General features: G+C 41.2%; 1 protein-coding gene across 2 annotated transcripts in view; it reads left to right on the forward strand.

Moving 5' to 3' along the window:
* Positions 1-12,645, forward strand: part of KCNH1 (potassium voltage-gated channel subfamily H member 1) — a 191,041-nt gene that overhangs the window by 34,105 nt on the left and 144,291 nt on the right. For both annotated transcript variants that reach the window (XR_003993536.2, XM_030499828.2), the window contains exons 5-6: positions 1,387-1,505; positions 8,864-9,256. Coding sequence is in view for 1 of the 2 variants with exons in the window: in XM_030499828.2 (XP_030355688.1) it covers positions 1,387-1,505; positions 8,864-9,256 (512 nt within the window). In the remaining variant the exon portion in view is untranslated. The remainder of the gene's footprint in view (positions 1-1,386; positions 1,506-8,863; positions 9,257-12,645) is intronic.

Genomic DNA, 12,645 nt, shown 5'->3' on the forward strand with positions numbered 1-12,645 from the left:
CTCAACTTGGTTTTTAAATTGCCAGTGATGGACTTGCTTTAAAATGTGCTTTAAGGCATAAGAAAATACTCAGTTTTATTCTTGATTTGGTAGAGGTCCGATGAATTTGGCCCTTCCCTTTAACAAATGCACCATTCTGCATATTCGTAAAGGGGAAAATGCTAAACTCTCTTTTCAGGTTTCTTTTCAGTGCCCTGGAAGATCTTGTTCAATACTGGATCCATGTCGTTTATTTTTTTGTTCTCACCTCTCAAATTACCAAATATGTTCCTGCAAACTCCATCCAAATTTGATGTCAATCAAGGATATGTTTAAAGTACTGGGCAGTATTTCAACCACCCATATCCCTGTAATGATGGATACTTGCAGACTAAGCTTCAGACCGCTCTTTAAAACCAGTCACTGCTAATAGTATCATTTTTTCTGGTAATAAACCCATCATGTGGAGGGAACTTTTTCCAGAGCCAGGTCCTCACTAAGGACTGAATCTGCCAAGTGCTGAGCATCCTCACTTGGAGTAGGAGGTGAGACTGCTCAACAGTTCCCAGGTGGTGCTAGCATTTGTCAAAACTGGGATTAAATGCACTGATACTTTCCTTTCAGAGTACCAGAAATACCCAGGTGTATACCCTGCCTGACTTTCTGTTGTGGCAGAGCACTGCTCATAAAGGTTATAGTTGTAACTAGCTCTTGTGACTGTCATTCAAGGTCTTCTATTTTGAGGGGTATTTGAAATGACTGTAAAAAATATTCTGAATTAAAATTCAGCATCTGACTTCTCTGCCAGAAGCTGCTAAATGTTTTATTAGAGTTTGAGAAAATGTATTTGTGTATTTCTCCTTTTTGTTTAGAAAGGATAAAATTAATGATTTTGTTTTGCTTTGTCTGCTCTGCTTTTTATTATCTTATGTATATTCCTCTGCTTATGCTAGATCTGTGGCTGATACAACTGAGGCCAGGTTCATTTCTCTTACAAGCAACTGTAATTTTCACTGTGTGTGATTCTAGTCCTACATCTTGATTAGCCTGGAGTGTGTTCTGCAGTGCTGCGAGGTCCAGATCTGCCCACTGGATTTAACAGAAGATAGTTGTAAAGTGGACATTTATCCTTACAAAAGATGCAGTTCATGTAACAGCACTCTTGGCGAGCCATTGAATACCAAGGCACTGCAGTCCTGGCTTTTGTTACCTTACCACCCTGACACCTATTCTGTGGCTTGCTTTTAGCTGGTACTTGGTTAGATTATATTCCCTTCATGGTCAGTATTAAAGCATTTAACTCTGGTTTAAGTTTGTTTTTTGTCTTCTTTTTCGAGAGAGACTTTCTGTGATACACTTGCAGCTTTTTCTTGTGGTAACATGTATAATCTTGCATGTTTTCTCAAGGTTGGGGGAAGTTTGCCCGCCTGACCCGTGCCCTCACAAGCAGCCGGGGCGTGCTGCAGCAGCTTGCTCCCAGCGTGCAGAAAGGAGAGAATGTCCACAAGCATTCACGGCTCGCTGAGGTAACATTTTCTTTCCCTGAGAGACCCTAAAGAAATGGTTTTAGCCTCTGTGGTATGTTGTCTTTGTATCTGTCTCCCTTCCCCTGGGAATCAAGGCTGATGGCAGGCATAGGAGCTCAGAACATGGCATGTGTGCTGTGAAACGTGTCCCATGACAGCGGAATGGAAACAGGTGTCCAAAAGACTTCATGTAACCTAATTGTGGTGGTGTGTTCTGTATCTCAGCAAAGTATTATAATGCCATCATTAGTGAAGTAATACTTTTTTGCTTAGTTTCTATTCTTCTGAGAACCTTGGTGTTAGTAGGATCTCGGACTATTCATTTGTGTAACACTGAGGTAAGAGAAACAGGCCAGTACAGAAGGAAATTCTGGAGAATCCTTGACATGGTTGTTCTCTGCATTCATTGATGTCTAGTTCTTCTTCAGTGGGATCCCTATCCTGCTTTACAAACTGGTTAAAATGTATGTCTGTCTTACTGGTTTTATGGATGGAATAGCTGTAAGATGCCGCAAGCAACACTGCAGACAGATTAGGAGAATGAAACCTTGTGATTTAAGTAGACTCCCAAAGTTTTGAGTAAAGCACCAGGCAGAGGAGGCTCCATGGAGTACTTAGGGTTGTAGGGCTTTCGCCACGAGGGGGAGAGACTGTCCCAAGTTTCCTGTAGCTGTCTCATGGGCCAGTAGCAGGGTCCCCCTGATGTAAAAACAGCTTAGGGAAAGTCTTGACACAGTGTTAGTGACAGCATGGCCGCAGAACATGGCACTCTGGTCTCACCTGTTGCTGTGAATGCTATGGCAGCAGCTGTAACTCTTGTCAGTAATTCTTAATCTTCCATGTGTAGCTGGAGCTGTAAGCCACTGATGGCTTCCATGCGGTGTCCATATAAACAGTGCTCTCTTAATTCTGCCCTGTTTACATCTTAGTTTCTATGCGAAATAAATAACTCCTGCCCAGTCCTGTACTGTTATCACATGTGACAATGAAATTCCTATGGACAGGACCTTTACCTGTTCAGGATTTAATATAGATACACTCAAGAATGGGAAATTGATTTCTGTTGGAAGCACCGAAATAACAAATCATACTAGCACAGGGGGGCAGACATTCACATGGACACACTAATGTAGGAATACCATCTGATTGTCACATGTCCAACCTGAGGTTGCTTTAGTGTCCTGGAATTTGGATAGTCTTCCTCTTAATCTTACTCAAGGCTTAGCATCAAATAATCCTTCCTTCTCTTTAGAGAAGTCTACCCTTGAACTGTAGTTCATGCTAAAATATAGGCAGTAGAATGTAAGGCAAAGGGTCAGAGGTTATTCTGTTTGGTTTAGCAAACCTTAGTCTGGACCTAAGTGACTGCACATTAATGAAACTCCTTGCAAGCCACATGTGCTCAACAAGTCTTTGCAAGTATTCGAAGTGGCACAGGCAGTTGATTCATTGCAAATAATAAAGGGCAAGTGTATAGTTCACATGTCTGAACTGAGTTTCTTTAATTGCTGACTGAATATTGCAGTCATTAGTTTAAAAAGAACATTAGCCCCAACTGTGATGTTAGGTACCTTGTTCTATATCTGTCCTAATTCCACTTAAGTTAATAGAACTACAGTAGAGAAAAGCAGAGTGCACATGATCACACAGACAGGCCCACTCTTCTCCCCTTGAAGACATCTGGGGTGCCAGGCTTCCTATTCTGGAAAGGTCTCTTCATAATATTGAACACGGGGTCTCTAACTGCTCCCTGTTGTGTTTTCAAATCCTTTTTTTTCCTGCTTCATCTCTGCAGTAGTTTATTTAGAATCTTAAGTTCAAATTAACATCCATCCTCTTTCTTTTCCTACTTGCTATGGCATTTCACATCCATCTTGTTTGCTTGAGAAGGCTCTTCATTTGTTGGGTTATTATTTGTGTCTATTTTAGTTCTTTATCACTTATTTTTGAATGTCTGAGGAGCTAGCAGTGTCCTAGAACCTGAGTGGGGCAAAGTGTTGAACAAATACAGACCAGGAGCCTGCCACAAAAGCTTACAATTTCTTTTGCCTTTTATAACGTGTTAGTTTAAGGAAGGTGTTAGTGACAAACTACTTTGGTTTATCTGCAGGCCATGGGTAATACAGGCAGTGTCAAGCCTCAGCCTCTGGCTTTGCCAGTATGTGTAGGTTTGTTTAGCTTGACTTCTTTAACAGCAGTCATATGAAAACTGCTTTAATTAATTATGCAGTTAATGGAGGGGTGTTGGGGAACTCTGAGAGTACATTTTGCGAGAAGAGTGTGAAGTCATTTATACATTTCTGTGGCTTTATCACCAAGGAGCTGACTGGAGGAACCATTCTTCCTGGTCACCGCATAGTGCATGTGTCATCTGCACCTGTGATGTTAGCTGGTGTACTCTGTACATTGGCCAGGCAGTTCTGGATAAACAGGATTGTGTCATGATCTAAAAAATGAAATAAAAGCAGAAAAATGACAGTGGTGCTCAGCAGCACTGCTGAATAATGGAACTTCTGCCTTTTTTCTCTTAACTTTGTTTACCAGGGACTTATAACTGCCATTAAAGTCTACTCCAAGTTGAGGCTTAGCACCTAGTCCTTGGCTTGGGAGCAATTTGTGTGGGTGCCTATGAAAACAAAAAGCAAGGGAGAGTGAGAGAAAGCAAATATGTGCAGTTGAACACACAAAAGGGAGAGATTAAGCTGAAAATGGATGATTGTTCGTGTCGTTTGGGGTTTTTTTTTCCTTCCCAGTCCTTCAGTCTTAAAAATAAATCATAACCACTTGTTGATGCGCTTTTATGAGCCCTAACTGATGTGTTCACCAGTCTTTAACGAATCTAGGATAACTTTTTCATTTTGCTATGTTTAAAAAACCCCAAAACCCAGCCTTGTGAAACCCATGATGAAATTTGTCATTTCTGCTCTTGAAATAATATTCTCTGGCTTTGGAGAGCTATTAAAACATCATGCATCATTACCACAAATAATAAATGCAGATAATACAACTGTGGTGGCTGATGAATCATAAGTAATTGGAATAATACTTTCATTAATAACTCTCTGAAACAAATATTTCTTTTACTATGGTATAACTGCATAACAGGGAAATATCTTCCAAACCCAGGGCTGTTTCAGTTATTTAGAGAAGAATAGTAATGAAAGATTTGTTCAGTGCACATGGGGGGAAGCTCAGCATATCGCTTTATATAATTGTGTACGTTTTGTATTCATCTTTTGTGGGGTTTTTTTCCTCTCCAGGAGAAGTACGTTTACAAGCAGTTTGAATTCAGTTAGTTCATGTGGGTGGCTAACCACACCTGACTGCTTCAGCAGATGCTGTGCCTCAGGTTGGCACTACTTTCCCTAGAGATTGGAGTGCAGCAAGAGCAGCTTGGAATAGGATTTGTCTTTGCATCTACCTGGCTTTGATATATGGTACAAGGAGAGTGGGGCTTATAGCTCTTAATCTCCAGGTGAACCAGGGGTAGTGTATATGTCTGTAGGATGGAATAGACTGTGTGTGGCAAGAAGTGGAGAAAAGAGCTCTCCTAGCTCCCAGTCCAGCAACCTGGCAAACCCTAGGTCTTTAGCACGAAGCTCTGTGGACATCTTTTTGTTGGTCCTGTACAGCACTGGGTTCTCTTGCGGTGCCTAATGCTAAAAGCACATGCTTGTTCTCCAAGATAATTAAGCTTCATTATAGGTGTTTTCCTTCAATGAAAGAAGAATTTGGTGCCTTTGAAAGCTCTTGGCCTGCAGTCCAGGAGGCTGCAAGACTTTTGCCAGTGTGTAAAGCAAGTTGCCTTTCCCAGGAGAAGTGGTGTGAGCTGTGACAATGCTCTTCTTCCATCTCATGCTGGACATCTCATCTGGACACGGTGCTGGGACATCTAGTCTTGATCATGCTTTGCCTAGAAAGGTTGAATGAGATCATCCTTGAGGTCCCTTCCAACCTGGTATTCTATGGTTCAAGCTGTGAAATGACAGTTCATATCTCCAGCAGTGCAAGCAAGATGGAGTGGTTTTACAAGGTGTGCTTTAGTGATGTAATGAGAGGGAGCCAGGGCTGGAACTTGTCACCCCCACCCAAACAAAAGACAGGAGATGCCTCAGGTTTGCTGCAGGTTGCTTTCCCCCCCGCTGTGAATGATTGATATCCCTGTGTCATCCCATGCCATCTCCTGCCCTGTCCCTGCCCCTCCGTTCAAGAAGAGAAGCTGCGTGGAGACCTCAGAGCAGCTTCCAGTGTCTGAAGGGGGCTACAAGGATGCTGGAGAGGGACTCTTCATCAGGGACTGTAGCAATAGGACAAGGGGTGATGGGTTCAAACTGAAACAGGGGAAGTTCAGGTTAGATCTAAGGCAGAAGTTCCTCCCTATGAGGGTGCTGAGGCGCTGGCACAGGGTGCTCAGAGAAGTGAATGCTCCATCCCTGGCAGTGTTCAAGGCCAGGTTGGACAGACCTGCTCTAGTGTGAGGCATCCCTGCCCATGGCAGGGAGTTGGAACTGGGTGATTTTAAGGTCCTTTCCAACCCAAACCATTCTATCATTCACATTCACAGTGCTGGTGCACAGCCTTCCACTGGAGACCAGCTAAAGCCGTGGCCCCTGATCACTTTACCCAGCCACTGGTAGAGCTTAACCAGAGACTCCAAGGTGGTAATGGAAATTCAAAAGACTTATTAATAAGGTCCCTAGGCATTCAGGTAGTTTAGAGTACCTTTACTTTCTAAATAAAAAAGGAAGAAGACATCAATCTTTTGATTTTCCTGTGCTGTAGCCCTGGAATGTCAAACAAGCTGAGGAGAGTGCTTTGTACTTGGTGATAGCATTTTAAAACACTGAAGCAGCAAAGTTGTTTATTTTCTTAATGAGTTGAAACTAGAAACTGTTTTTCTCTGCATTCATTTCAGTTTTACATCCCTGCAGTTCTACTGGCTTCACTGTAAGTTCTTTTTTTGATTTACAGCAAAATATTGGACGCCATAATTTAGCCCCTTCTTTATTACTCAACAGAGATTGTTCTTGCCTTTGTTTCTATTAGTCAGGTATATGGGAATACATTAGTACATTTTCCACTAACTTTAGTTTGGATAATGCAAGATTTCCACAAGTTCTTGGAGTACCAAGAGACCAGTGGTGGCCAAAATGGAGTGCATGATACAATTCTCAGTCTAGAACTGGTGTATGTGTATGTAAGAATCAATCTGAATAGAACTAACAGGATTTTTGTGTTCAGTGTTTCATGGTTGAGGTTCCTGTGCTGATTGGAATGGTTACCAAAATATTTGACTTCTTCGTATTATATCAGAAGCTAAAAAAAATAAGCTCTAGGAGACATGTGGTTGCAAAAGAAGCAATTATGTTTTTACCCTGCATTTAAGGGGAGATACAATCTCCCCACGCTAGTAAAATCTCAGCATTCGAGCTCAAATCCAGTTAACTGGCTGAAAATGTTACTACATGGTAGAAAGTGCTTGGTTTTGGTGATGAGTTACTCCAGTGAATGAATGTTGCAGAGGACTCTCCTTGCCCAGTGAAGCGTATTTCAGGCCTAGGATTGTGTGTTAGAGCTGCTACTCATGCAAATCCTCATACAAACCAGTAGTAGCTCAGTGCTTCCCAACTGATTCAGGTGCAGCTGTGATGTTCAGAAGGGAAGGCAAGAGGTATTTGCCTTATTGATCTTGGGCTAGACCTTTTGTCAAGAAGAGACATCCTAACATTTACTGCTGGGACTGCAAACAAGTTCTCTTCTTTTGTCTTCAAACTGTTGATACCTCCGTGCTACTGCACAGGTCTCTGAGCAGGTCGTGCTGCTTCTCTTCTGGAGAACATAGTGGGCTTAAAGTCAGCAGGCTTGCAGTTCCCATTGCCATTCCACATGTGCAAGGGACTGTGATCTGACAGTGCCTGACCTCCATTGTGCACAAGAGTAAGTGATTATGTGAGATTCAAAGCAGCAGGGAACTTGATCTGAGTCTGTTTTGTCCAAGTAGGACTCTTGTAGCTGATTGTTTTCTTTTGTCCCCTTTGGCTTAATCTGCTGGAAAAAAAAAGCCCACCAGTTCACAGAAAAAGAATAGCAGAAAGCACTCAGAAAAGCCTGCAGATAAAAATTCTTGTCTAAATAATTGACATTTAAAAAGCTGAGATAAGGAGCATGAAAGGAAGACATCCTTCTATTATACCTATATTGTCTGATCTTCTCCCTGAGAAGGTGGCTATTTAATTTCCTTCTCTGCTCCCAGCTGCTTGAACTACTTGTAAATAAATGTGAGAAAGGAACCATGCTCCTAAAGAGTTCTCACAGGTTCTGTGAGTTTGGCATTTAGCAAACACACTCCACTTGGGCAAATCTCTGTCTTTTCAGTTTTCATCCATAACTCACCCAGAGTAAACTTCATTTTAAAATGTAACGTATGTGCAGACAGGTCCTTCATGTTAGTTTCCCCCTCATGTGTATCTATAGCTATAAACAAACCCATTCTTGTCCATAGGCATGTAAAAGAAACTTTAGTTCCCTATTAAACACATACTGTCCACTCTTTGCACTAGTGTGCAGAACTGGGGAGACAGTAGACTTAAAATGGGCAGCATTGATCAAGATTGCTGTTATGCAGAACACTTGGAGCTGTGCTCAGGTTCAGGTCCAGGGTTTAAAACACATGCTGACAGATGATCTTCTGCTGATTACAGCTTTTATGAATTCAGACCTAAATGCATTGTGTCTCAACTATGCACCATCAGATAGTGAAAACACTGATTTTTCTCTCAGTGAAAAGTTAAGGTTCAAAATGGATTTATTGAATCTAATGATAGTTACCTTGGGCTTTGGTTGTGCACAGCCCAGAGAAGAGGAACAATGACCTGTGCATTCATGATAGATTGTAGTATAAGACTGTTTCAGGTACAGTATAATGAAGAGTTAAATAGACAATGTGGAAAAACAGTGTGGTCCAGTGGCCCCAGTGCTGGACTGGAACTCGGAAGTTGTGATGGTGTTCCTGGTTTTGCCATTGATTTCTCTTTGCAATGCCTTTCTGCCCATCATTTATCTGTCTCCTTTATTTAGACTGCTGAAGGAGCTGTCTCTGGATGTCTTGGAGACCCAGGACATTAGGCTTAGTGTCAAAAAGTAATTAATGGCATTAAAAGAAACAACTGTTCTTAGGTTTATGCTGATTTGTTTAACAGAATGCTTATGCTGACTTGCTTAGCATTTGGTGGTGGTAAGAATTAATGGACCTGTATTTTAATCAACTGTTGTACTGAGCTTGAGAATCTACAGTGTGAAAAATAATGTTAAAGCATTAAGCATGTTTTCTTTTTCTCCTGAAATCTTTGTGACTACAGGTATTGCAGCTGGGTTCGGAAATTCTCCCCCAGTACAAACAAGAGGCACCAAAGACTCCACCACATATCATTTTGCATTATTGTGTTTTCAAGACTACCTGGGACTGGATCATCTTGATTTTAACCTTCTACACTGCTATTTTGGTCCCTTACAACGTGTCCTTTAAAACCAAACAGAACAATGTGGCATGGCTGGTTGTCGACAGCATTGTAGATGTCATTTTTTTGGTGGACATTGTGCTTAATTTCCATACCACCTTTGTGGGGCCAGCAGGAGAGGTGATCTCTGACCCAAAGCTCATTCGCATGAATTACCTGAAGACCTGGTTTGTGATCGATCTGCTCTCATGCTTGCCGTATGATGTCATCAATGCATTTGAGAACGTTGATGAGGTCAGTATATGAGTTCCACCCAGTAATTATTACTTTGTCCTTGCGGGGAGGTGGGGGAGAGAAGAAAGAAATGAATGCTTTGAAATATAGTGAATTAGTATACATATGTCTCTAGTAGCTGCCCTCAGCACATATAGAAATTTGCTTACGAGTCCTAGCCAGAAGAGTCCATCTTTAACTGCACTGGGAGAGGCTGAGGTTTTTGGTGGAAATCCGTGTTTATTTCCCTTCATTCTCAATCTCAGAGTTCAGGAGGACAGGCAGAAGCAGACAGCAGAACCTCTGTACAGCACTGAGGAGAACTGCTTCATCTGACCTACCATGAATAGCTTGAACTGCTGTGTCAGAATAGTTTCCTAGAGCAGAATTCTCTTGCTTTCACTGCTGACCAAACAGGGTATGGCTGCTAATGGCAATTCTTCACATGAACAATTGGGAAGTGAAATTCCCTTTCCTCAGCTGCTTCTAATACAGTATAGCAGGTGGCAAAGAGGCAGGCAGTGACTCACTAGATCTTCCTAGACCACCACAAAGTATCTGGTGATCTACGCAGCACTGTTTGCCAACAGTTGTTTAAAGGGAAGGGTGAAGTGATTCAAGATGCTATTTTGATGCTTGTTAGGTAATTCTATAATTAGACAAAAGGATAAGGAGAAATCTGAAAATCTAACTGCTTAATTCTTGCTCATTTCTTTGGGAACAGGCCACAAGTCAGCAAAAGAACTAACATTTAGAAACTTAAAACCACAGTACTACCCTGGTTTAGCTGCCTGTTCTCCTACTGGGTCAGGCTGCCAAGAAAATATCCCTAATCTAAGTATATAAGGTTCCATGCCTAAATAGTTTCAGAGGGTTAATGAATTGTTAAGAAAATCTTAAACAGGATTCCAGCAGTCCAGTTTCTAATTACATATTACGAAATCTGTGCCATCAACTCATTATGTGTCTCTGTGTATCTGTGACACAACTAACCCTGGGACATACATACACATCTCATCAGTGCTTAGTATGTAAGTTTTAGCCTGTAAAATTTAATTTTTAGGAGTTCCTTTAAAATGTGCCCATGGTATAAAGGAAAAACATAAACCCACATTACTTCTGTAAAAGTATACTGCATACTTTTTCTATCTTATTTATGGTGTTTAAAGTATTTTTCTCAATGACTTGAGGGCAAGTAGGCAAACTATTGAATATAGTTGAAAAACCATGGTATTATTTGGTATTTCATTCCCTAGAGAGGTTTTCATTTTGTATAAAGCTACAGACTGAAATAACACAAATGAGATGAAGCAAAAAAGCCTTGTGAGACCTGTCCTTAAATATTTGTTTGTGAAAAGGACCCAGGCTGCATATTACTTTGCCACGGCACTGATAAAGCAATGGAAGAAGTGGCTGTTTTATCAGTTGCTGACATTTAGACTGAAAGAGTAAAAAGAAAGCAGGGGGGGAGGCAGAGGAAGCTTTTCTCACCCACTGCAGACACTGCAGATAGTAGCAACCTGCTCTGCTGATGATTTTGCTGGAGGAACACTTCCTACCTCGAGACTGGTGATGTGACCTACAGAACACCTCTGAGGAAAACATCTGCACCAGTAGCTGTGACAGCCCTTGCGCCCAGCACAGGCGCTCTCAGGCTCATGGTAGCAATTCTGCAGAGAAATCTTTGTGTGAGTGTGAATTTCTCTGGGTTCTCCATCTCAGTGTTGCCTTGTAACAATGAGAGGCTGATTGGTACTTCAGTTTTCCTATGGCTCTTCAACAGTCTCCATCAGTATACAGTGTTAGTTTTAGTTATTCTAGCTATCATGCCCAGGGAAAAAGAAACATTTTTCTTGATGCTATCCTTTCAAGAGTGTTCACCTCTATTTCCCCTAGTGGGTTCCGACATTTAGCTGGTATAAATCATTGTAGAGTCATTAGAGCAGAGTTTCCACTGGTGTAAATTGCTGTACTACTGTTTAAGGGCTCATAGAGTGCTTTACACTACCTGAGGGGTTTGGCAGCAATGCCAGCAGAGTAATACAGTGCACATCAGGGGCGGGTTAGGGCAGTATATGCTGATCACTGTTTCATGAACCGCCTGTCAAGAGAAAGGTAATCTTCTGTTAAAGAAGATAAAGGGGGAAAGTGCCACATTCGAGGAGTCTTCGAAGTAGCAAATCTTTGCGTTGTATCTTTTTCTCTGGTGTGGAGAGTATTCCCTTGTGGCTCAACTCCCTTTCTTTCAAACTTGCTGGTTTAATTTTTACCTGTCTCTCGCCCCAGATTACATCCCGTATTACTTCACAGTTGGATTAATTTAGGTGTGAGGCTTTTGCTTCTCAAGTCACAAGCAGCCAAACTCAGATTGTTATCTGTGTGTCACTTTGATTCTGCTAAAGGGAATTCCCTTAGAGCCAGGAGACTGGAGTTAGTAGGTGGCCGTGGCTGCTGTGGGGCTTTTTGGTTTAGTCTTACTGTGAATACTCTTCCAAAAAAAATTGCAGGTATTAAATGCTACCCAGTGTCAACATAGTGATAAAATGAGATGAAGGATATGAATTGCTATTTTCCTGTGTTGCTATTTTCCATATATGATGTTAAACAGGAGGAAATGGAATCCTGGCTCAGTTGCAGTCCCTATAGTGAGGGGGGACTGGGGCGGGTGGAAGCTCACTGCTGCTGCTGCCTGCTGTCATTCTCTGTTAAAAGGAACATCCCTGAAGACACTGAGGATGTTATGGAGGAACTGACTTGACAAGTCAATTTGTTTTTTAAGCATAGTGTAATTACTGTGGTGGAGACTAATTGATTTGAGAGGGACATGGAACCTGAAGAAGTAAAAAGGTGCGTGTAGAGGGTGTGGAGGGTCTTTTGGTTCCAGGTCATTTGGGAACTGTCGCATCACTTAGCTCTTGATAGATTAACAGTGAAACTATTTTTGTCATCTTTAAAGTGATCCAGCAATGTAAGATTAATTCTAATATCTGAAACTAGAGTTGATCAATAGTATTGACAAGCAGGTCCTCATTTTAAAATATTCTGATACTGGATTTTTTTATTCTATTTTGAAGTCACTTTTTGTTTTGCAATTTACTTCATCATTCCACTAGAAGATCTAATGGAAAATATTTTCTTGACACAAAATTGAGTGTGACTTCTGTGTTTTTCAGGCAATTTCATAATTCTTTGGGTTTATTGCAGCTTGGAACACAAGTATATTTTCGATTAACATCTTTTAATATAATTGAAATTCCAGTTTCCTCTCTGCATGGTTGAGAATATTTTTATCCACAAAACTCATTTGAATTCATTAAATATTAATCAATACAACTATTAATAACTACAATTAATACAAGAGACACTTATGGATGAATAGCCACATTCTACAGATGGAAGAGGAAAGGAAA

The sequence above is a fragment of the Strigops habroptila genome, chromosome 10 (genome assembly GCF_004027225.2).
Source record: "Strigops habroptila isolate Jane chromosome 10, bStrHab1.2.pri, whole genome shotgun sequence".
Classification (NCBI taxonomy): Eukaryota; Metazoa; Chordata; class Aves; order Psittaciformes; family Psittacidae; genus Strigops; species Strigops habroptila.